General features: G+C 31.5%; 3 protein-coding genes across 3 annotated transcripts; 2 read left to right on the plus strand and 1 right to left on the minus strand.

The window, feature by feature from the left end:
• Window positions 1-4,793: 4,793 nt before the first annotated feature.
• Window positions 4,794-7,596, minus strand: LOC112417309 (L10-interacting MYB domain-containing protein-like). The gene is made up of 4 exons (XM_039828509.1): window positions 7,451-7,596; window positions 6,561-6,727; window positions 5,813-6,136; window positions 4,794-5,585 (listed from the first exon to the last, which is right to left on the minus strand). Exons 2-4 carry the CDS (start codon window positions 6,705-6,707, stop codon window positions 5,337-5,339), a joined length of 720 nt encoding a protein of 239 aa, XP_039684443.1. The 5' UTR covers window positions 6,708-6,727; window positions 7,451-7,596; the 3' UTR covers window positions 4,794-5,336.
• An 8,567-nt stretch (window positions 7,597-16,163) lies between these two features.
• On the plus strand, window positions 16,164-20,304 carry LOC112417211 (uncharacterized). The gene is made up of 3 exons (XM_024772470.2): window positions 16,164-16,570; window positions 19,010-19,360; window positions 19,455-20,304. Exons 2-3 carry the CDS (start codon window positions 19,010-19,012, stop codon window positions 20,094-20,096), a joined length of 993 nt encoding a protein of 330 aa, XP_024628238.2. The 5' UTR covers window positions 16,164-16,570; the 3' UTR covers window positions 20,097-20,304.
• On the plus strand, window positions 17,057-18,808 carry LOC112417210 (protein ANTAGONIST OF LIKE HETEROCHROMATIN PROTEIN 1-like). The gene is made up of 2 exons (XM_024772469.2): window positions 17,057-18,270; window positions 18,352-18,808. The coding sequence occupies exons 1-2, from the start codon at window positions 17,487-17,489 to the stop codon at window positions 18,801-18,803; spliced, it is 1,236 nt and encodes a 411-aa protein (XP_024628237.2). The 5' UTR covers window positions 17,057-17,486; the 3' UTR covers window positions 18,804-18,808.
• Window positions 20,305-26,928: the final 6,624 nt, after the last annotated feature.

Here is a 26,928-nt window from a genome sequence, read left to right on the forward strand (position 1 = left end):
TTTGTGTGGGTGTCAAAGGGTGTATTACCACCTAAGGATGTCTATGTATCATAACCATATATATATATATATATATATATATATATATATATATATATATATATATATATATATATATGCATGTATGTATTTTTTTAATAAGGTAAACTAACTCATCTAAATTGATAGCGGAGAGAATCAAACTTGAGACTTTGAGGTTCTAAGTCAAGGTTCCAGATCAAACTTGATCAAGTAGCCTAGCGGCGGAAGAAATTCACATTAAAGGTGAAAAAATGGGGTGTCCGGGGTTCAAACCCTGACCCCTGCATACATAATGCATTATCCCTTATCAAGTGAGCTAAGCTCATGAGGATAAATATATTTATATTTCTAATAGTTAAAAGTTTTGAAATTTTAAGATGTCTATATTTTTAATATTTTAAATGTTTCACTTTTATTAGAGGAAGTATCAAATAATTATGTAAATCAACAAAAAAAAAAAAATAGAATTCCCCATCCATTCTTAAATACATGTTGAAATTTTTAATTATCGATGTAAAACATTATAAAAAGATGATATTTTGATAACATTCATTCAGATTAATCGAACAATATCTAATACACTAATATTTGTCTTTATGTATTAATAAAAAAATATAGTCCAAATAAGTTATTTGTATAGTACACATGGTCAAACAGCGACATGTATTAACAAAGGGATAAAGTAGTGTGTGTTAGTTAATAGCTAGTTATATTGAATTTTAGGATAGGCTCGCCGATATAATATAAAGGGAATTGCTTGGTATACCGAGTTTATTCATCGTAACACATTAAGATAAGTTTAATCTTGATATTGTATTTAAGTTACCAGGCTTTCCATTTTAAGGGATTAGTCTTCAATTAATGTTAGATTCTCATCGTAAACATAACAATTGGTGTTTTTATTTAAGAGTTAAATATTATGAGTATGCTTTGCCAGTAATTTGTGATGTTTAAGGATACCAGGATGTTTAAATGCCACTTTAATGCAAGTTCATGCTCTTGGTTTATAAAAGAAAAAGTTAAACTATGAAAAGGGCTACCTACTTATTGTTCAATTTATGAAAGTTTTATCTATGCATTATAAGGATTCACAAATGTTTCAGTTGTAAAGCGTGCAAGGCCTTGAACGCAAATAATTTAACGGAGGCAAAGGTATTTGTAGAAGAACCTTAGGTTGGATTAAGGTTCAACACTGTTTACCCATCAAAGAGTAAAAGGTCGCGGACGAGTTAGTGCTGATATGTGAATTTCGTCGTTGTAATAAACTTTGAGAATGTTATTACTCTCGTGTTGAGTATATAAGAAAACTAAATGTGGTATTAAGTCAAAAAGCTTGTAACACTTCAATTTTCAAAGATACCTTAACTTCCGAGGAAATAACAAATCAAATTCAATTGTCTAAAATTGTCAATTAAGTCACAATTATGTCTTTAAACTAACATTTGAGGGGTCATATTTTCTTGTTTTGTTCGGTTCTTTCAACGTTACCATTGTTCTTCGTCTTTCTTTAGAACTCTGTTAGGTATAATCTCAAAATTAAAATGTTCATTTGAACAGTTTTTAGGGTTGGGAGTAGGGAAGCAAGGAAAATAAGTGGGTAGTGTGGAATAACATGGGGGTTTAGGTATAAATTTTTTGAAGGTTTTTAACTTGAATCTTTTGGGAAAATTGTGTTGGATATTGAAATGTGAAAGAGATAATCTTTGGTATTGTTGTCTTAGGAATAACCATGGGGAGATGTTGGGAGGATGGGGTAGGTATATAGCTCATTATGGTTGAGAGATGTGCATAAGGTGGAAAGTAAGTGTGGGAAATTTAACATAGTGGTTTGTAGGCAACATAAATAAAGTGTTGGGGAATGAGAGGGATACATACTTTTAGGAGGAAGCCGAGTGGGGAAACATAGTCGATTGTTGTCGATGTCGATGGACAGAGAGAGTGTTGTTGCCTATTAAGCATGCATTCCGTCACAGACACCTGAAACAACACTTACATAGATTCGTCGACATCGCTAATGTTAAGAACATAGGACATCGAAAAATACATATATGTTCATCTAACTTATTTATAGAAGGTCTAAAATGAAAATAAAAATATGAATATGTGAATCTAACTTGAGCAACTTATTTCTTTCAAAGAAATTATAAAACAAGATACCACAATATCTTACTTTTATTTATCCATTTAGTATCAAAAAAGCTAAAAACATTGTGACCAACTTTAATGTCTATAACATATGTAACTCTTGTATATGCCTCTATGGAAGCAAGAGAGAAAAAAATGTTTTAGAAATTTGTCAAAGTTGTTCGACATGCCTCGTATGAGTCTTATATAGGTGTCGAAAACCGGAAAGGAATGTCAAAATAAAAAAAAAATAAAAAACTTTATTTATGAAACTTGTCTTAGTTGTCTGATATGTGTTGTACTAGTGTTATAGAAATGCTGGATACCGCGACATGCCTAGTCTTAGAGCTATGTGCATCATAGGTTGTGGCGCATATATATGCAGCTGTGAGGTGGGGATGAGGTTGGGAATGGAAGATGGAGTTGTTTCAAGGGGAGGAAGAGTTAGATAAACAACTTTAGTCGGAGTTCGGAGAAGTGCGTTTTAGAGAAAATGAGGAGGACAAATGAGTACAAGTATTAATTGGTGAAGACGAGATCACAAAAATGTGGCACAAATTCATTATGGTGTACCAATGTATACATGGAGTCAAGGCGGTGTTCCATAATGACGAGAAAATTCATTTATGCAATTTTCTGGAATTTGTGAAGGGTGGCAGGGTCTCCAAAGAAAATTTATATACGGGCTTGTTTGGAACACTTTTTGTTTTTAGTTTTCAAAATATGTTTTAAAAACTAATTTTAGAAAAGGGATTTTAAGAAGAGTAAAAGAAAAAACTTGTTTGGTAATGTGACTTTTCAAAACTGTTTTAGAAATGAAAAAATTAGAAAATCCATTTGGTGATATAATTTTCAAAAACAGTTTTAAAAAATAGAAAATTAGAAAACTTGTTTGGTAATCAAATTTTTAATTTTTTTTTTAACCTATATAAATTATATTACCTTTTATATAATTGTATTTTTCTTACAATTTTATCCTTAGTTACCAATCAAATTAAATTTCAAGTACTATAGTTAAATGTAGAATTTAGTCACAAAATAAATAATTTTTTTAGATATGAAGTCATAATTTGTTCAAGCGATACAAAATTGTAAAATGTGAAACACATAAAAATATTATAGCATATTAATGTCGATAACATAAACATCAAATAAGCAAACAAAAACAATCATCCGCAAAATAACTAACAAAACTCCATACTCCATTGTTGCATATAAGAAAATCTAAAAAAAAGTGTAATTAGTTCGATTAATTATGACGATGTACCCACATCCTATCTCTAAGATGATTCCTATCCATTGCCATCTCAGTTGCACCTTCATTAGATAACCTTGTTAAGTTTTCAACATTCAAGCTCATCCCTTCAAGGTTAGGAACCTCGTTCACCGCCTCAAGTTCTATATCATCCATTTCCTCCCATATCCTAAACAACTCATCAGGCAAATTCCACTTGCGTATGTAATTGTGAATAGCACAACAAGCAGTTACTATGAGTCTTTGCCTTGAAGGTTTGTAGGAAGGCATTAACTTTAAAATAGGAAATCTGTTTTTCAACACCCCAAAACAACGCTCTATTGTCATCCTTAAAGACGAGTGTCTGTAGTTAAATAACTCTTCTGGACTTTTTGGTTGTCTACCTTGACCTCGATATTCTTACGCATGATATCTTTCACCTCTATAAGGGGGAAGAAAACCTCCGGTACATGGATACCCAGAATCAACAAGATAAAATGAACCTTCATCAAATAAAATACATGTTAGCTCTACTTGTTAATTTCCTCAATATAATTGTATAACTTTATGTTAGATATTAATACTTACCTTTAGGTGGCCAAGGAAATCCTGCATTTGGATTTGTAATTGCATCAAGTAAAACTTTAGAATCATGTGCACTTCCTTCCCACCCCGAATATACATATGTAAATATCATGTTGAAATCACAAGCACACATGACATTCTGAGTGATTGTTGCCTTTCTACCTCTACATGAAATTTGTTTCTCAGCAGGAGCCCATGCACTTATTTGTGTACCATCAATTGCACCTATGCAATTCTACAAGGCATAATCCAAATTATACGGATAATTAAACAACAACCAAATATCTTTGATAATATGAACGCATAAATGATTAAATTATGTGAAATAAAGATACAACTACAATAACAATAATATGAATTACACACATACCTTGAACCAAGGATAATATTTTGGATTATTCTTAATTCTATTAGGCAACTCCATAGACTCTTGTTTTATCAGTTCTTTTCCTAATCGACACACTGCCCTTAATACTTCCTTGAAATTGCGTGAGATTGTTTCTGTGGAATGTTGAAAACAGTTTGAAGCAACTCTGACGAACATTATGACCAATTATGAATAAGAATGTAGCAACTTTCTCTTCAACAAGCACATCCCTCGAGTCACTTAAGTAGTTCTTGTCTCTCAGTTCATTACATAAATTAAGAAAACACTCTTTTTTCATTCGAAATAGATCAAAACAGCTAGTTCCAGAACCATTTAACACTTCAGCAACAAACTCACGACCAGACAATGAAGATGTCAAAACCTTTGATTTGTCAAAGTGTTTCTGATGATAGTCATAAATGATACCACATAAGACAAAGTCCAAAAATTCATCATCACTTGTATCAGAAGTAGAATCATCACTTTTTTCAATATCAGTTATAGTTATAACCTGTCATACAAAGTAACAATAAAACTTAAAAACACGATACTCGATAAGAGGAAAATAAAAGGTTTTACAATATCAATTCTCAGCAACATCATGTAAATAAACACACAAGCAATTGTTCAAAAAATACTAAGATAAGTATGTCTAATCACTAAAGATGATAAGTATGTCTCATCACTAGAACCTAAACAAATACAGGTTATATCCTTAGAGCCTAAGTATCCATCCACGCTTCCTCTCATTAGGCATGGCGATAAACATTTTCCTCCAATCAGAATCCTTAAACTTTTCCAAAGCTTTTCCATAGGTATCATCTGAAATGTCTTCTAGTCCATCGAGAGCAGCCACACACTTGGTAAGAGAACAATCCAAAGTTACACGCGAAGTAGCCTCTGCACTCCTATCCCTTCTTAACCTATCAGCTCTTACCAAAGAAACTTGAGCCCATGCTGCAAGTGCCTCATTCATATGATGTGATGTAGACTCCTTCTTGGATCTCACATGAATCTGTTGCTTTTCACTGCGTGTGATGCGCTCAACTTCATGTAGATCATCATATGAACTATCCTTATCAACATGCACATGTGTTGATCAATCCAAAACTCATTTTCGTCATCTGTGTTTGGTGGGTCTTGGGTAGATGAATGATGAAGTACTCCAGCTGCATTATTTTTGTTGAATATGATATCCAGCAACTTGTAATGGTCACACCCTTTCTTTTGAAACTGTGCAGCTTTGGGATGTACCTGAAATGATATATGCATATCATCAATATTGAATTTATCAAGAATGAGCAAGAATCCAATATGTACCAAATGATTATATATACCGTATTGGATTTATCATAATTCCAACAAGGGTATTGAAATGTGATACACACATCATGTCACTAACAGAAGCATGAAAAACAATGTAACTAAGCAGCAAACATCATATCACCCATTAAAAGTGGTAAAATTCAATTAAGTCGTACCTTCAGATAATTTTTCCAGACTTCTTCAGTTGCAGTAACAATGTTTGTTTCAGCATTCCAGCCAAATCCTGTGTTCTGCTTCAGTGAATAGAAGTCACGATACATGGCTCGCAACCTATGCATCTTTGCCTTTAGTTTATCAGCTTGATACAGTCGTTCAGTTATGGTATTCAACTTATAGGTCATTGAGGACCATATTCTAGTATGAAACACACCATTTGGCATATTTCCTTTTGTAACTTCATCAACCATTATGTCAATGAAAACTTTCGTTACAAAATCAGGCCAAAGCTTTGTCTCATTAATGTCAACATTAGTTGCCATCTATCATAAAAATACGCATTACAATTTAGAATAAGCATTGAGTAATATTAGTTCTCATAACAACTTATGTCCTATAAAAGTAGCAGCAGAGGGAACAAATAAAATCAAGGTAGCAACAGAGAGTTCATTTGTGTTCTATTCCTTGTGTGCACAGTTTTATTAGACTCATGGAACCAAAGTTTAACGTACATTTTATAACTAGTTCATAAACAGACAAAAGTCTCATAATCAAATTGCTTGGAAATCGAGACTCAAGGGACTAGTTCATAAACATTTATTTGCTCTACTCAACCAACTAAGGCACATTTTAATTAATGACTAAACTGTGACGCCTCACTAAAACAAAATAGAGTCGCTGTAGTGCAACTGCAATAGATGAATGAGAATATTTTGCATACATGGGGCTGAGATGAAGGTAGGTTACCTGTGTAGCATCAGCAGCAGTGGCAGGCGTACCAGAAGAAGCAGGAGCGACCGAGGAGGAGGCATGCGCGACTGATGAAGAGGCTGCAGGCGCAACAAATGAGGAGGCAGGAGCAGTGAAACGTGGACAGTGGCTAGTGTTTTTCATACTACTTCAAATCCTTCTACCTGCACCACTTCAAATAATTAATCGTGATTCATGAAGTCATGTCCACTGTCTAGCACTAACACAACATTGACTCATGTTACGTTCAATTACTTCAGATTTTCAAATTATTTCCGTTGGCGAGTTTTGTATCCGGTATCCGTGTGATTATTGTAACTTATTAATGACATTGAAAGATACAAGTTGACAGAAGTCATAATTAAATAATGTTTAACAATTTTCATGAGTTGATTTCAACTTATATTCATAATTTGTTAGTTCTTTAATATAGCTTATAAAAACAGCTTATAGCAATTAGAAAAATAATTTAACGTTATTTTCTATTATTTTCTATTTTGCTATAAAAATAGCTTATGCTTATAAATAAGTGTTTATTATGATAAGCACTTATGTTATAAGCTGCAAATAAGTTTTTTATCTAGACAGGAACTTAATCCAGATCTATAAGCTGCAAATAAGCTGAAAATATCAATCATATAAGCTGCAAATAAGTTTTTTTATCAAAATGAAGCAGAGTTTATCAAACACAACAACATATAAAAAGCATTACAAATTTCGAATTCTACCACAATCTAAAATTTACAAATTAACCTAATATTGAAAATCATAGATCTAAACGCCAATAAACACAAAATCAAGTAAAATATCGCTATATTAGGTGCAAAATTCTGAATCAAAGAACAGAAAGCAATTCAAAAATGAAAAAATCAAGTGTGAGATGTAACCTAAAAAAAACCGCAGAGAAGAAGAAGCGCGGTGTAGATCGGAGAAAAGTCACGGCGGCGGAGATCGGAGAATCGCCATTTTCGTTCTCTGTGTTCTCTACGTGAGTGTTTCTGCAAAATGAGAGAGAAATTTTGATCCAAATATTTTTGATAAAAAAATAAAAATGCCCCTAGACTTCAAACCTATTTACAACTATGCCATTGGAGAAAACAACCACTTCTCCGTGTTTTCTCTTTTCTTCTTCTTCTTTTTTTTTTTTTTGGTACATTTTCTTCTTTTTTTCTATATTTTAAAAACTCAAAACTAAAAATAGAAAAGCAAAACACATTTTAGCTATTTCACTTTTTTAGTTCCCAAAACTAAAAAACCCAAAACACTTTTCAAAACTTATATTTTAAAAATAGGTAATCAAGTATGTTTTTATTTTTTTAATTTTTAAAAACTAAAAAAGTGTTTTTAAAAAGTGTTTCAAACAGGCCCGTAACATCTTCGCTTTTTTTTTTTTTTTTTTTTTTTTTAAGGATTCTACATCTTCGCTATTGTGTAGTCAATATGGAAAATGATCCTGATAACTTGACGCAGTACGGAAAAAAAAACTTGTGAGAATAGGGCTCTGGAATTCACCAAAAATTGAGAAAATTTTCTAAAATATTATTTAACGAATAAAAGTTGCATCTTAGACTACAACAGTTAAGCTTAAATAGGAAAATAACAAAACTCTAATGGGCTGAAAATAACAAACTGAAATAAAAACAGAATTGAACTAAAATAAAAATACATACTAAGGAAACCCTCCTACATCATAACTCCTTATGTTTGAATGATACTCTTTTTAACCTATTAAACACAAGAAAAGATGCAAAATTACATATTATGATATCTCAAACATAATTACTAAATATTTACAAAGATTGGAAAAAAAAAACAATGGTTTTCTATCAAAAGCTAATAATCAGGACCCACTCGTAAGCTTTTTAGACACAAAGGAGCGTTTATTATGGGTACATAGATCAATTTTTCAATGGTGTGGCGATTTTGGAGAGTTCATTCATGAATCTTTTATAGAACCCAACATGCTCCACAAAACTTTTGATTCCTCTCAGTTTTGTCTGAGGAGGAAGTTTTTCAATAACTCCCAGCTTATATTAATAATCTACATCAATGCCTTTTAGAAGAGATCTGTGCCCCCAACACAATGCTTTAAGTCACCATAAAGTGACATTTATTCGAACTAAGATAGTTAAAGATGGTTAATTTAAGAAAATGTGAAAACAAAATTTAGACATGGGATTTGAATAAGAGAAGATGGTTGTTTCAATGAGAAAGAGAACTCGAACTAAAATTGGAGTTAGAATTTGTGAATATTAGAACATGAGAGAGAGAGAGAGAGAGAGAGAGAGAGAGAGAGAGAGAGAGAGAGAGAGAGAGAGGTCTTGATAGTTAATTGGTCAAAAATAATAAGAAATTACTTGGGATACAAGTCAAAGTATATTCTATAACTTTTTTTTACAGTTAGTTATTTACCATTTTGTTGAGAGATACAACTATATCATATGATGTATAAATAGTGAATGAGAATGTGAATGAAGTAGTGAAATGCATTTGATTGATACTCAATATAGAATACTCTTTCCTCTCTCTCAAAAAATTCATTTTCTGTTTTATCTTCTTCTTCTCTGATAGGAATATAGAGAAATAAATACGAGTGTGGGTGTGTGAACAAGAACCGAGTGAAAGTCCTAAGTTCCAATAAGAGGATCAAGATGTTACTAGAATTAAGCATTATTAGCTTATTAGTGTATTTCAAATAATAGTTTATCCTATGTCATTTTACCCTTTTTAGTTTATCCTATGTCATTTTACCCTCATTAATTTGTTAAAATTCATATATGGGTTTCACCGGGGTCCTATATAAATTTAGTGGGTATAATATGAATTTCACTCAATAAAAGAGTGCATGTTAGATGCTTGATTGTTGTATCCCATGTGGGTGTTCCTCCGTTTTTATTTAAGTGTTGTTTGATACCTGATTTTCTGTTTCATTCAATTGTCGTTTGATTTTTTTAAGGTACAATTTGACAATTACACCCCTTATCAATTAGTCATACTCCTTTTTAATAAAACTAACTAGTCGTATGTATTTGAAAAATTCAAGTTATTTTTTAACAATGTTTTTATAAAACAAATTTTTGTTACCTGTAATAATGGATCCATCCTATCTATTTGAAGAATTTAAGTTTATCTTTTTAAATGAAGTTTGTTTTTTTTTTTTTTTTTTTCTAAAATAAATTTTTGTTACCTATAACAATTGATCCATGACGAATATAAATTCTATAAATAAGATTGAAAAATATTAAATAATTAAGAGTGAAACATATGTATATTTCTATGTGTTAGGGTTTTTTTTTGTCTTTAAAAGAAGATAAAGATATTCTAGGTAATTAATTTTAAAAAAAAAATATGTTATCTATTGATATCTACATATATATACATATATTGGTGGATTATCCATAAAGAATATCGTGCAGATTTGTGACAGACACGGATATTGTATTTATCTAACAAGGCGTACAAGGATTATCGTATTATCTGTGCCATGATTTTTTTATTTTTTATTTTTTTTTTTATTTTTTATGGAATTAAACTTAGTGCATTTTATTCATAATAAGAGTAGAGACACATGATGAAATATTAGTATAGATATGAAAACTAGTATAACATGGAGACATTCTAACTAAGCTTTGAGAAACTACATTTGATTTGTCTTCTAATAAACATCAGAGTTCACTAAATCAGAAGATAACATGCGGCTCTGATCATTGATAATTGTCCCAAAATTTGAAATGGCGCCATTCCTTCTGCCGTAGATATACTATCAGCTACTATTTTGGAAACCATCTCAAAATCCCTGTTAAACAGATGAAGGTCCTTAACCCATTGCAAGGTGGATAGCAGGCCTAGAGCTTCTCCTTTATCAACATCAAGTAATGGAGATATCCATTCCGTTTTGGCAATCACAAATCTCCTCTTCTCATCTCAGATACACATTACAAGGCTTGCTTTATTTTATGAATCCGAGACCGATGCATCAACATTACACTTGTACCTTCTTCACTTGATTTGCTCCAATTGATATGAACCCCTTGATTCGAGTGACTTGCACATTCAGACTAGCTGCTACTCAACAAAGAACTTGCTCACTCACAAATCTCCAAACTTTTTTATGCCGTATTGTTCCACGCTTTGCTATTTTTATGTTTCAATAAACTCTATTTTTATGTTAAAGGATGGCAAATATATTGGTTGTATATAATCAATATCCACATTCAGTACCAGCAATATGAGGTTTCCTAATCCTGTTCTTTCTTAACACAATATTATTATTGCAATCGAACAGTACTATATGGCTGATATCCTCATCTTGTTCTTCACAAACTGCACCGCACTAACAACCGGGCAATGGACACCTCTGCTATGAAGACGCGTCCTCATTGGTAAACAGTTCCGGCATACTCACCAGAAAAAATTCTTAACCTTTAGAGGTAACTTGAGTCTCCAAATGCTACTTCAATGACCTACCCTCCTAACCGTGTAACCACCAACCTTCTCAAACTTCCAAATGGTTGTAACCAGCTGAACCGAGTAATGCTATACTTTTTTTTTTTGGGAATATACCATGAATACCCGTTGATTAGTTTTTTAATCTTCCATTTAACAATTTGTAATGTGCAACACTCCTGATATTAAGAGTAAATACTCTTTCCGATTATTATTATAAATAAAATGTCATTTTTTATATTTATTGAATAACTTAAGTATTTGATCTATAATATATACTAAATATATCAATTATTTAATAGACTTGAAAAATGTTTTGTTTGTTTATAATAATGACAAGAGGGGGTATTAAATTAAATTTTCTAGAAAAAATTGAATTAGCTACAATAATTAAAGACGGGACGAAAGTGAGATATTTCTCTAGTATTGAAGACTTGAAAATTATGAGTCAAGGAAAAAAGACTTGAAAATTCGATACGAATTTTATTTTGTCTCTAAGCAGCTACATTGCTAATTCAACTTTTTATAGTACCAGACACATACATCAAATACAATTATTATCAAGAAAAAATTCAAACCCTAGGAAAAATTCAAGGGTTAAATAAGATTTTCTTTCTATAATTTTTTTTTTTTTTTTTACAAAAATAAACGATATTCATTCATTCCATTACAATTGATAGAGTACATTGATATAATACAAATTCAAATTCGCAAATTACAAAAACGATGAATCTGGAAACAAACTTACAACATTCATGTTAATAGCATAAAACGGTAGATTACATATGTCTAAAAATCTGACTATATATATATATATATATATATATATATATATATATATATATATATATATATATATATATTTAAGCCTCTGAAATACTGATGTTTTCGAGTCTGCAACGTTGACGACGCAAAAATCATTGATTGAATCTACACTTGATCAAAGCTAATCTTTCAACCTGAATAAAATAAACACCGCACTAAGACGGAAAATCAACACAATGCACAAAGACGAGAACTTAAAATAAACAAAGTGTGTTAGACAATGAAATCACAAAAACAAATGACCCCAAACCACCCATCTTCGGTAGATCACGAAGAAAAAGTGGTGATGGCTAGGGTTTTGAGAAGGAGAACAGAGAGAGCGCGTACTCTCCATAAAAACTTTTAAGTTTACCTTTTACTCCCTCTAGAATTTTAATTCAATTTTTTATCTTTAAAATTGTTTATGTCCTCACTTTTGGTCCTTACTTTTAAATCAACCCATGTGTACATTTCATATTTTTGAATGAGTTTTTTCTAGAATTATAAGAATCTCTCTCAAAAACATTAGAATTTTTTAATAAAACATAAATTAAATATGAATTTGTAATCTTCAAAAACATAAAATTCATATTTAATCCATCTCTTGTTAAAAAATTCTAAATTTTTGCAAGAAATTTTTTCTATAATATATATTTTTTTCAAGTGACAACAAACAAAATTAAAATTTTGAATGATACACATTAGATGACATAAAAACAAGGACCAAAGATGTTGACAAAAAGTATTTGTAGAATAAAAAAAATTAAAAGAATTTAGAGTGATTAAAGGCAAAATTTAAAAAATTTATTAAGATAAAAAACTTATTTAACTAACCCAAATCTATTGAAGTATTTGGCAAGATTGGTCGCAACTTCCTTCTAATATGTGGACGTAGCCCAATAATCATTACAAATACATGACTAATGAACCATGTTGTGTATATGACAATGTATCCAACTACTCCCCAACTTTTAGGAAAGAACATCATCACCAAAGAAATTATTGAGAGCGAACCAAACATTTGAAGGAGTGTATCAATTTTCCCTTCAAAAACCCTAGTAGCAAACTTAATCTTAATCCAAAAGGCCAAGCAATATAGTAAAAAACTAGCCATAGAGACAAACATTGTCTTTGGATGGACTTCAAACGAGGTTGGATTTTCTGGATATCGAATTTGGAGGAAACCAATGAGTACAAAAAAAATGAAGGCCATAAGGACATGAAAAGGATTGTTTTCTACTCCCTTGGTGTCATGAACATTAACAACTCCTATATTGATTGTCACTTCAGAACCTTGATTAAAACTTGATCTTAATCTTACAACATTTGCCATGAAATTTGAATTGAAACTTTATAGTATTTTTTTTCTTTCTATTATCTTGAGATAGAACGGTAGATTATATGGAACCTCTTTATACTATAGTATAGTCTTTCTTTAATGGGTCGTATCGATATCACTCACACTTACCATGTATTTTCCTATTTGATATGAGTCCTGTTCAATCAGTCAATTAGCTCAGCTACTTCTATGATTTTTAAATACAATATGGTTTATTATTCCAAATAGACTGATTAATTCAATTATTCGTACATGACTCAATTACTTTTTTGAGTAGTAAACTTCACGAGTCCAAATTTTATAAAAGGGACAACATAAAATTAACAAACAGAAAAGAACATAAGCAAAACAATGAAAAGGGAAAAAGAAGGAGCGATTAAACTTTGGGGAAACTTTTGAAAAACTTTTGATGAAATGCAAATGTATATACAATTGTGATAAGTAAAAAAGTTAACTCATATTTTCTAATTAATAATTCATGTAGTGCAGAAATAAAAAGGTAAGTTTTTTTTTTTTTTTTTAAGGAAAATAAAAAGGTAATTATTTTGCGAAAAAAATATTATGTGAGAGAGGTAACAATTTTAGAAAACTTTTTATATTTATTTTTGAAAGGAAAATACTTTATATTTAAATGCTGCGTACATTAATTTTTGAAATAATGAGGAGCCTCCGTAATTCGTAATAAATATTCCATTTTGCCTTGTTAAAAAAAACGAAATAAAATGCGAGCGTAGACCAAAATTTACTCCATAGAATGTTTGAATTTAAAATTTACTCGAAATTGACACATTTTTTATGATCCTTGTAAGGTGGAGGAAACACAAGGAAAGACGAATTCGAAATGTGTTACAAATATAAAGAGTTTGTTAAAAAATTTAGGCTTAAATGTGTGTTTAAACCCTGAATTTTCGCCTAGTTTTGACATTGGTCCCTACGCTTTTTTTTTGTTGGCATTGGTACCTGCACTTTCTAAAACTTTTGGCTTTAGTCCTTCCGTTAACTCTCCGTTAAAAAAAAAAAAAAAACTAACGGTGTGCCACGTGGCCCAATCATGACACGCCACGTGGCACACTAAAAAACAAAAAAAAAATCAATTTTTAATTATTATTTTATTCATTATTTTTTTACTTAAAAATATCATTAGTCCCTGCACTTTCAGCATTTTTTGATATTAGTCCATGCATTTTGGTATTAGTCCTTGAACTTTTTTTAAAAAAAAAAATACTTTCAATAAAATTATTATGTTTTAATTATTGTTTTGTTCATTATTTTTATTGAGAATAATCATAAAAAATTAAAATAAAAAAATCTTTGTTAAAAAAAATTAACAAAGGAAAATACATTATATATAGATATCCACAACTTATTGGATTCCATTATTTCAGATCTTACAACAACCTACAACACATAAACAACAAAAAATTATAAACTAAAAAGAGAGGTAAAGATAATCCACAATTCAAACCATTTAAATCACTAATTTACTTCATTAGCCATCACTTTTTGTGTTAAAATTAAGTTCACCTACAGGGTAAAAAGTATAGAGGAGCAATTAGTACTAACACGTACTTCTCTGAACGCTACACACATTTTTCAATAGATCCACTATGACACTATACTCACACAAATTAATAATAAAAAAAAAGGAAATATTAACCATTGTCCTTGGGGCATTGGATAAATGAACAAAAATAGAAATTTTGTGTTGAAAAATGATAAAAAGTAGCCAAGTTAACTTATAAAAAGTTTATTAATTATTGTTTCCAATGTAAAACTACTAATTTTGATTACCTTAACCATTACCCCTGAGAAGAATGGTTAACAAGACCCATAAAAAAATAAAGACAATTGTTGAAATAAGTAATGGTTTTTTTAATCTAAGAATCAACTGAATGTAACCTAAGACTAATCATTATTGCATGATTATCACCATAATGTTAGCAGTAGTGTGTGAATGAAGATATCGAAATATAATTTTTTTTTAGCTAAAGGATTGGGTAGGATGTTTGTGGTGTAGTTTGAATCGATTTTGAGGTAAAATGTCATCCAATCAAAAATAAAAATCACACGCGGTTTGGTTCGGTGTGGATGACTATTCTAAAAAAAAGTTGGAAGACTATTTATTAGATGTATGGTCATTCATTGCATGGGAAATACTCAATCATTTAATGTTTGTATGGAAGATGGAAAAGTCTTAACTTATGCTGGTTAGTTGAATCAATTTTGGGGAAAAAGTTGAATTTCAAACGTATGTTGTTGTGAGTGAAAATTAGGCGATCATTTAATGGAGTAATTAAACCAAAATTGCCGCAAAATTAGAAGGATTATGACTATGAATTTAGGGTTGCATTGTTAAGCAGGATTAGATAATAAGGATAAGGATATGGATATGAGAAATACTCCCAATTCATATACTGAAGGCTGCTTTTATAATTATGATATTCATGTCCTATAATTTTTCATGAAGAATATGTTTAGTTCTCTATATGTTTATATATTGTTGTTTCATGCTCCTTGTTCTTAAAAAAAAGCGCCAGAAATTTGAAAATAATTCGTAAAAATTTTAAGTTTGGAGCTTCAAATTTGAAATTTTGGGAAAAAAAGAATGATTCCAAATTTTTGTGGACAAAAAAAAAATGGAATGGTTATTCAAGTAGTAGTGGTTATTCTCGTTTCATTTTTTCTGTGCAATGGCCTTTCCAAGTTTACATTCAAGTAGTAGTGGGTAATTAATATAGGAAAATAGTGAATTGTGATTTCAATTATTAGAAGGGCAAACATGGAAAAAAATATCATTTGTCAACAAATTTAACAAAATAATCAACTTTCTTAAAACCCAGTGTTTTTTCTAAAAGGGTCCTATAATAAGGGACGGAGGGAGTATATGCATTGGCGAAATTTCAATTTAAAATAAAGACAAAACTTAGTAACGGTACCTTATGTATTGTTTTTACTGTTGCCTTATAAAAACATGACATATGGATTAAAAAACCACTTCCGATCCAAACCCTTTGGGGGTGTTTGTTTGAGGGTAGTAAAAATAATTCCAAGGAATCTAAGGTTGGAATTAAACATTCCTTTGTTTGGTAAGTGGGAACCACACAAGTATGTCCAGGAATGCAATTTTCCCAGGAAAGCCATCTACCCACGTTTTCCCCCATTTCTTCCCCACGTTCACCCTTTTTTCCATCCCTTTTATTCCCATGAGATAGCTTGGGAAAGTTTTATTCCCAGGAATTGGAAACCCATGACCTTGAATAAAATACCATATTTGCCCTTGCCATTCCCGCTAAATTTTTCTCTGCTATTCCCGCTAATTTTTTCACCCATGATCTTCTATAAAAAAGAAACCCATGATCTTTGTAGTGTTCATCAACTGCTTGCTGTTTGAGTTTTGGATTTCACTCTTCTCTTCAAGGTATCATCTAATTTCATTTTAATTCTTCCATTACTCAACATAGATTTGGTGATTTATATCATTTCTCTGTTTTTTTGTCTTCTGATGTTGCTTATTGCTTTGTTACTAAATGAATTTGTCATTTCCCTGCTTGCTTATTGCTTTTGATGTCGCATCATTTATCTTTTTGCTTTTTGTTCTTTTTTTGTGAGAATTTTAACCCAACTTTGTGAGAATTTCATGTACAGATTCAATTGTTTTAAATTGTAGATTTAATACTCAAATAAATTGCTAGTACGGGAAAATTATGTATCAGAATTTTAAACTGCAGATTTTAAAGTGTATGAACTATGAATTATATATCAGAATTTAACTCCTCTAAAATAAGTGAAAAAAGAAAATAGTTATTATATATGTATGTGGAGTATCAAAGTGCTCATAATCTCAATCATTAATGCATTGTGTACCTGGAACCGTGTAGCCATAGGATACAACAACTGAGCTCCTAGTTGTATTGTTAAAACTTAGCAATTTGATAGTGAAAATCTGCAAGATGTGGTACATAATCTAAGTCAATTAGAGGGATGCCTTCAGCAATGATTATGGAAGATTTTGGTATGTGTTCTGGAGATTGAATGAAAGGTGAACTTGGTTCTATTTCTATATCTCCCATGATTGTTTGATCATGTGATGTCGGATACAGAATGTTTAATCTGATGCAAGTGCAAGTACAATTCAAGATTGAGAATTATATCCAAAATAATATAAATTCAAGACTATGAAACATCATGTACTTACACCATAAAAAGGGGAGATCGAGTAAAATGAACCAGGACGGGATTCAATTCAGGATTCTGTTTTTCTTATGTATTTGGATGTTTGTGCTCTGTTTAGAATGTTATATATGGTGTAATTCCTATGTCTCTAATATAGTATTATGATGTGCAGCAATTTTTTGTTTTTAATCATGTCACATTTGATGGAAATACGTGAAAGGAAGAAAAAAATTATAGCAATGTTTATGATATATATGGAGATGTTGAATTACTTTATGTTGATGACAATTGTGTTATGCTACCTTGAGTTAAGTAAGCGTTCAAAAAAGCGAAAAAGGTCATGGGATTTTTATGAAAGAAGTTTAATTAGAGAAGTCCATTTTCGTAGAATTATTTACATAAGTGATTTGGCTTGCATTGAAAATACAAGGATGGATAGAGCTGCTTTCCATAAACTATGTGACATGTTGCAAGTTATTGGTGGATTGCTTCCTCCTCGACACATGTGTGTGGAGGAGTTGGTGGCCATGTTTTTACATATATTGGCACATCATGTTAAGAATAGATTGATTAGAAGACAATTTGTTAGGTCAGGTGAAACGATTAGTAGGCATTTCGGTAATGTATTATTGGCAGTTTTGAAGTGTCATAAAGAATTGTTAAAACAACCTAAACCAATTTTGGAGGGCAACACAGACGAACGATGGAAATACTTTAAAAATTGTTTAGGAGCTCTTGATGGCACTTACATCAAGGTCAATGTGCCGGAAGCTGACAAAAGTAGATATAGAACAAGGAAGGGTGAGATAGCTACAAATGTGTTAGGTGTATGCTCACCAGATTTACAGTTCATATATGTTTTGCCTGGTTGGGAGGGATCAGCTGCTGACTCTAGAGTCCTTAGAGATGCTATTTCTCGACCAAATGGTTTAAAGGTTCCTCAAGGTACAATAGTATAAATTAATATAAAAATAAAATATGTCTTGCATAGTTTATGGGTTTTAACTTCAGTTTTATTTATGATAGGGTATTATTATTTATGTGATGCTGGATACATGAATGGAGAAGGATTTCTTACTCCTTATAGGGGTCAAAGGTATCACCTTAGTGAGTGGAGAAATGGATTACAACCATCTACCCCTAAAGAATTTTTCAATATGAAACATTCTTCAGCTAGGAATGTAATAGAAAGATGTTTTGGACTTTTGAAAGGACGTTGGGCTATATTGAGAGAGAAATCATTTTATCCTGTAAAAACTCAAGGAAGAATAATAGCAGCTTGTTGTCTTCTACATAATCATATTCGCAAGGAAATGGCATTGGATCCTTTGGAATTGAATTTAGGAGATGATGAGTTCTCTGATGAAGTCATGTCCGGTGACATGATAACTACGGTGGAGCCAAGTACGACATGGAGTCAATGGAGAGATAGTTTTTCATTAGATATATTTAATAGGTGGAGAGGTGGAAATCATTGAAAATTTCATGTTTTTTATTTGACATTTCAATTTGATTGTAATTTTTATTTTTAGTGTACTGTTGACTTTGATTTAAAAGTTTTATTAATCAAATCTGTTTCTTTTTATGAGTTTTTATTTGTAAAATATGTACTTTTAATATGATTTTATTTATTGTTTATTGTTATATATTTTGACATGCACGCACTTGTTGAGTTGTTGAATAGATGGACGGGTCGTCTGAAAATCAAAATGTAAGAATCACAAAGCGACAATGGACTCCTGAAGAAGATGGAGTATTGGTGGAAGGTTTGTTGAAATTAGTGGACGAGGGTTGGAAGGCTGATGCAAACTCATTTAAACCTGGGTATACTAAAGCTTTGGAGAAATATATTCACAACAAATTCCCAGGTTGCACACTAAAAGCTACCCCACATATTGAATCAAGAGTGAAATTGCTTAAAAGACAATATTCTGCAATCAAAGATATGTTGGGTCCAGGGGCAAGTGGTTTTGGGTGGGATGATGCTAAAAAGATGATTAAAGTAGAGAAGGAGATTTATCGTCAATGGTGCAAGGTAATATAAGATATACTATTCCACAATTGATAAATTCATGATAATTTTTCTTGCATTAAAATTATATTTCTAAACAATTTTTCCTTTAATGCAGTCTCACCCTACCGCAGTTGGCTTGTATAACAAACCATTTCCACACTATGATAGCTTGGATATTGTATTTGGAAAAGATAAAGCAGTTGATACTGTAACAGAAGATATCATTGATATGACTATTGAGATGGAGAAGGAAAATGTTCAATCAACACAAGAGGGTGGATCAGGAATTAATTTGAATGATGATGATGATGATGAGAATTTTGAGTCGCAGATGCCAGAAACACCCACAGCTAACACTACTGCTCCGGGTTCAAATCCAACAAACCAGCCACAACATGATTCTACTAATTATAGGACCAGAAAGCGTGGGGGGAAAAGGGTGAAGTATAACGATGATGCTTATGATAGCATGTCAAATTCATTGAACAAATTGGGTGAGATTTATGCTAATGGTGTTGAGAATATGAAACAAGTCTTCACTTCTTGTTTTGTGCACGAGAAACACACAGCTGATAGGAGGAACCAAATTGTCTCTATTTTAAAAGAAATTGAAGGATTGTCTGATGCAGAAGTGGTAATGGCTGGTATGCTTATCACCAAAGACAATAACCTTTGCGACTATTTTTTCACAATGGATACTCCTGGATTGAGGAAGCGGTTTGTGGACATTGTTTTGAGTAACAATGGTTCTAGGTAGAATTTAGAATGTTCAATACTTTTTGAATTTGGTAAAAAAAACTCAGTAGCCGCTGTCTTTAATTCCTTTTATTATTTAGTTGAATCTATTATTATGGTCTTTATTAGTTGTATAATCACTTCGATTATACTTTAAATTTATTTACTCTATTGGATATGTTACAAGTGCAACTTTTGATTTATTTTTGAAAAAGTGATTTTGTTGGTCTCGTATTGGTTTCAGTTTATGCATAACTAGTTTTAGTGTCTTTTTTTAGTTTGTTCTTGTGGATTTTGCAATCTTCTTTAATAGTGAAGATGGGGACAGAACTGATTCTAAGTTTATGTGTAACATCAGTGGTGGCTGGTGTTATTTCAACAGGTTGTGGCTGGTGTATAATTTATGCAAAGAATTACCTAGTTTATAATTTTTGTTGTCACTCTTTAGTAGAATTGGAAATTGGATCAGAGTGGTTTGTGCAGGTTCTGAGTTGAGTATAGGAAATTTGTGTATGTGAAGGCTTTCTGGTTTCATTTCAGTTATGTACCAGCTTTGCTTTTGCTTTAATTGCATTTTTTTTTGTTGCTGCCATGTGTTTTTCTTTAGCACTGTTGTATTGTAGTTTTTGCTGATGTTTGTTTGCTGCATAGAGTGTTTTATGATGTTCTAGTGTCTGTTGTTGCTTATTGCTTTTTCTCAACATTGAACCATTTGTAATTTTTAAGAGCTGATTTGATATTTGCTTAGATGCCTGAATAGTTTTTAGCAAAAATGGTTTGTTTGACCTTGTTGATGATTTTGATCCTGTTGAAGAAATGTGGGTGTCATTATCATCATGGTTATTGTGTTTGTGATTTTGCTATATTTATAGTTTTGTAATAATAATTTAACATTAAGTGCAACGATGATTAGTTTTGGCTAAAGCTAAATCCAAAAGCATAATACATGACAAACAATTATGTTAGAGTATTGGTGAGGTAAGTTGTTCATCTCTATTTTTAGCATATTGAGGATCCAGTCCAGGAGCATGCAAAAGGGGTTGATCAGAGTATCGGTGAGGTAAGTTGTTCATCTCTATTTTTAGCCTTTTCAGCTGAAGTAGAAAAGCTAGAAACAGACTTGTAGTGCTATACCTGTTTAAATAGTTTGACTTGCTTGTAAACTCTATTTTGATTGTTTTGTTAGCAATATTCTTCAGAGGAATCATATGCATATAATATAAGATGAATATTTTAATCAAATAAGAATTCATTATAGTTCATGAATGTCAGAGGTTAATCTACCTTATCCCTACACTGTGATCTAGTTTGTCTACTTTTTGTTAACACAAGCATTGCCACTTTTATAATGATTCACATTAAATTGTACATGTTTTACGCTACGTTGCCACGTTTATTGAACTGGATGGAGAGTGATGGATTTTATACTTATTATGAAGGAAAAAAGATCTTGAGGTTTAAGTCTTTGATTCGTTTAGTTTATGGAAAAAATAGTAATAATAATATTAAAAAAATGGGGGTAAAAACTAAGTTAGTTTGATCCTTTTAAATGAGATGTAAGGTAGGCTTAGTGAGGATAACATGATTTCTGGTATGGGCCACGTGTGTCTTGTGCTTGTGTGTATCCTTCTTAGTTGTGTGATTGCTTTTATGTACGATTTTTGTATTATAAGCCTATTGGGTTTGTACGTATACTTGTTAAATATCAGAAATATTTCAATAAGAACCGTGTATCCTTCTCTGTTTGGGTCTGTTTTGGTGTCTGATTGGTGTTGTTGGCTGCTGGTCCCGAAGTTATGGCAGGCCACTGTTGGATTTTTCTGCTATGGTTTGTCTGTGCCTGGACGGCTGGTTTTTCTGCTATGGTTTTGGTGTCCAATTGGTGTTGTTGGCTGCTGGTCCAACAGTTATGGCAGGCCAATGTTGGTTTTTTCTGCTATGGTTTGTTTGTGCCTCGGCTGGGATTGGCTTTAAGGTCCATTTAGGCGTTTTTTTAGGTGGTTTAGGCGTGTCAGTATGTTGTGTGGCAGCAGCTGCGTGCTGTTGCTGCAGCTTCTGTTTTGGCCTCTTCTGTTGTATCGTTGCCTCCCCGTTTAGCACGTCTTGTGTGGGGCTTGTGTTAATGTATTATCTTGATTCAAAAAATAAAAATAAAAATAAGAACCCGTGTATTTTTTTATGATTTCTCTGAGGATTTGTATTCAGGCCTGAGTATATGAATATTTGTAGAGTTGTTGCTAATCTCTAGTTTAGCCCTATTTTACTTACAAGACTAACCGATGTCAATGTCGTCACACTAAGCATGAATTTTAAGTTGCTTATTTGGCCTCTATTTTACTCTTTATATGATTCAAAGAAAAAGAAGAAGAAAAGTTTCAGGCCTCTATTCTTTAGAATGTCACTGTACACAATTCAAAGAAGAAGAAAAAAAAAGTTTCTAGCCTTTATATTTGAGATCATGTTAATATCACTATAAACAGAGTGTGTTTTTGTTACTTGTAATAATTTATGCTTGTCTTAATTTCGTTTATCCTTTTCATTTCCAATTGCTAACCTATATTTTGATAACCAAAACTTGAAATTGATTTATATTTTTTTTTTTTTACCAAACTTTTATTTTTGATTCTAGGAACAAGATTTCCAGCTTTTGGATCCAAGCTTATGATTTTTTCTACCGATTATTTACTGAGCATATTCATACTTTTATGATTTTTTAGGTTTTTGTGCCTGCTATTGCTTTTCATTTAGTTTTGAGGCTGGTATGTCCAATTTTTAGTGCAGGTTTATGCGTTGTTTGAGGGTTACAACGGGGGCATTTGTGTAATTTTTATGGTTTATACAACGGGGGCATTTGTGTAATTATAATGTTCATTCCCAGGATTCTACATCGCAAACCAAACCTATTTTACTTGTTCCCTGGAATTATTTTAAAAAAAGTTCCCAGAAATTAAACAATTAACCAAACACTTTTTTCTATATTTTCCTGGGAATAAAATTTTAACCTTCATATTCCTGGAAAAGTTGATACCTGGGAATAGATTTTGTAACCCTCAAACAAACGCCCCCTTTATTATCACTTAACCGTTGTTAACACATGCTTGATATTCCTAACGAAAAAACTCTCGTTAGACAAAAAAATGGTTATGGGTGTTGATTGATACATGCCTCAAGTTCGCAGATCCAGGATTGCTATGCTTTCAAACATCATAAATTGGTGAAAAATGAATTGTTTTGCATGTGGCAAAATGATTGGTTTTAATTCTTTAAGAGAGTGTGAGAAAGCGACTACATCTTGTTAGATTTTCTTCTATGAATTAATTGAGTAATTATAAACTATAAAAACAATGTCACTGATTACTACTTGTTTTCAATACCTTTGATAAAATTAGTTAGGCAATTGTCTTGGTAACCAACACTCTTTAATTGGTCACACTCCTTAATTTCTTAGGTGAGCCCTGACCAATATGAGGTGTGTTATTTGAACAACCATTTGATAGACAACTTATTTGACAACCATAAATTTACAAAGGAAAAGTAGGTTTTGGCACGAAAATTAAAGCAATAGAGAGATAAAGTAAAAACATATGTGATTATGAGAGAGAAAGTTGTCACAAAAGTTGTTACAAAATGGTTGTACAAATATCATTTCTCGACCAATATGAAGGTTTAGGAATGTCAAAGTAATAGCAATTATTATTATTTTATGTCTAGATCTAATCAATAACCGAATGGTTAAACTAAGTCATGCCAACAAAGTTAGGGTTAGTACTCATTGTGACTTTTCATTAGATTTATATACCAAAGTTAGAGTTAGAACTCATTGATCACATAGAAAACATTAAGAATAGATTGACCAAATGAAAACAAAGTAATCGACCAAATATTCATAGAATTATTTAGAGTTACATGAACAAATAATCGTAGGTAATTTCTCTTTCATGACCTGACCTGGAGAGGATTTATCTACTCGTGAGTACTAAACTCATATAATTATACATGAACAAAAGAACATGAGAAAAGGATCACCGATTGATGATTCATTGGCTTTCTTATGGCTATGGTCACTCCAATCCTTCAAAAATTGTGCTTATGCTTTTGCCTGCTCATCAAAATATGTTTATCCGCTGACCTAGGGGGTCGTGTACACACTCCTTTCTCTAAGTTTTCAAGAAAATTTATCGCAATGCAAGCCTATTTCTCACGATGTGAAATAGGCAGAGAGCATTTACTATTGCATTAATTGCTATAGCACACGATGTAGAGCTCATAACCCGTGATGTGAGATTGACAATAGTTATCACCTTGAGTTCCATCATATTATCGCGGTGTGAGGTAAATAATTGTTGACTCTTTGGTTTCTTTATTTCTTGCTCCATTTCTTCTCATCAGAACTTCTTTAATTACCATGCCCCAAGCTTAATCTCTGGTAAACTTCTAAAAAAGCATAGCACAAATTACAAAGTTGTCTGGATGGGGTGGCTTCCATGGTTTTAGTGCTTTTTCCCGTCTTCAGATATTTCATGACTTTTTGAATGAATTCTAGACCGAAATTTATGTAAGACTTCTTATTTTAATGATAAATTGATGACTGGAAACCTATATTATTTCTTGTCATCGCTTGCCTTAAGATAAGTGAGAATTTATTTGTACAATTAGTAGAGAATTGGGTAAGAATATCAAATTTTAGAGTCAAGTATACTTGGTAAATTTCAACAAAACTACCTTAGCAACAAAATAAAAAAGAAAAAAAAAGGGAAGAAAAGAAAAAGAAATAAAACAAGTTGTTAAGATAGTTGAATTTCAAATTAGTATCACAAATGGGGGTTTTTTTTTTTTTTTTATATTTTTTTTTTTTAATTTTGAACAAATGGAATTGTAAATCCTTGTTATATAGAATGGGTTTTTTTCTAGATTACCTTTGAAAAATAGTGGGTAATTTACCCACCAACCAATGAAAATGAGCAATTTGTTGGTGGGGTCAAGATAGTTCATGGATACCACTTAAAAATGTTCTTATGTGGCTAATGTGTATTGGTTGGGGTAAATTACCCACCATTCTTCCATGGGTACCCTAGTTGTCACCATAGAATGGTACATGTTGCAAGTAGGAAGTAAATTATTGTATATGTTTTGTACATTTATAAAAAGGTAATAAATGTTCCCTTATTCTTAGGCCTTTTGAAAATTTCCTAAAAAAACAATGATTCTTTGAAAGCATAGTGATGATTAAATTTTGCAAGTGCATCAAACCGTTTCAAGTGATAAAGTAATAAATAAAATTGGCAAGTTGTCCCTCAATCACCTTAAAGTTCAAACATGCAATACATGTATATGGTCGTCTATCTTATAGTATTTCGTACATGGTTAGATACTTCCTCCGTTTCAAAATACATGTCCATTTTGGAGAAATTGCAGTAACCAAGGACAAGCTAGTTTGACACAAAAGTTCCTATTATACCCTTGTCTTTGATTTCCTCCATTTTACATTTATTTACCCCATCTCATAATTACTCCCAATACCAATACCAAAATTAATTAAATTGAATCATCCTTCAATACCAATACATACTGGCAATACCAATACATATGGTTCATCTAGTAAATCACATTGTTTTTGCTGCGGTTATGTATTGAAAATAGCATGCCAATACAATTTTTTTTCAACTTCTCTTATCATGCTTCGGTTATCAATTTTTTTTTAAACTCAATTGAAAAACTTCCCTCCAAAATTTATACTCTAATCTTAAAATGTTTACCACCAAAGTTAAATTAAAATTTGTTTTTCATTTTTTTTTCGGTAGTTTTAATTATAAAAACTCAATTTTTATAAACAAATTAGAGAGTCCAATTAATTAGGAGTAGTTAGTTACGATGGATTAGAGTGCAGTAGTCATGGGAAAATAATTTCTTAGGAGAGTGCATGAGTAAATCTACTTAAAATTGGGTCAACATTTATTAGTGGAAAATAATTATTGTGGAGAAAATCTAGAATCCAATTAATTGGTAGACAAGGGTAAAATAGACAAAATGTATCCTTAAACTATGAAATGGACATGTATTTTGAAACGGAGGAAGTAGTTATTAAGGTGGGGACTTAACTCTCTCATAGGTAATTGAAACAGAATCATAGTATATATTCCTAAATTGTCATCTAAAGAAACCACTTTTACATATGAATCTTCAAATTTCACCACATACCCTTGCTTGCCCTTGATGGATTAAATAGATAGGCCTAACCCTATATTATTAGAGGAAGAGAATAGAGTTCATATGCAACTAACTATACTGAATATAAGGCAAATAAACTTTTGTAACTTATTTCTATGTTCAATCTTACTTCCTCACACTCCCCAGCGTGACACCATAAACCCCAAAATACAATATTCACTATTTAAAGTTATATATTCAATTTATGAAAGGATAAATTATGAAATTTAGAAGAAAAAAAATCAAGGCGAAGGATATCATAACTCATATGTACATCAATTCCAATCGTATTTGAAAAGTAAATTATAAATAACTTTGGCTTAATGTCTAACATTTGATAACCACAAAATTTATACAGATTTATTTGTTTATTTACAAGTACAGAGTTATAATAAAGTACTTTTATCCCAACCCAATGTCATCTATCATAGCAGACAATACTCCCAAAATAAAGGATGAACTAACAATCAAAGGCTGAATGTCATACCATATTACTAACTTTATATAGTAAACTAGGAGTACATGTGCAACGTCTCTATTGAAGTAACACCTCACTAGTTAACTTCGGTGTTTCACACATTCACTAGTAAAATATTGTTGGGTGACTAGTCAAGGTTGCTCAACTTTCAAAATTGACATCGAGGGAT

This window comes from Medicago truncatula, chromosome 8, assembly GCF_003473485.1.
Source record: "Medicago truncatula cultivar Jemalong A17 chromosome 8, MtrunA17r5.0-ANR, whole genome shotgun sequence".
Classification (NCBI taxonomy): domain Eukaryota; kingdom Viridiplantae; phylum Streptophyta; class Magnoliopsida; order Fabales; family Fabaceae; genus Medicago; species Medicago truncatula.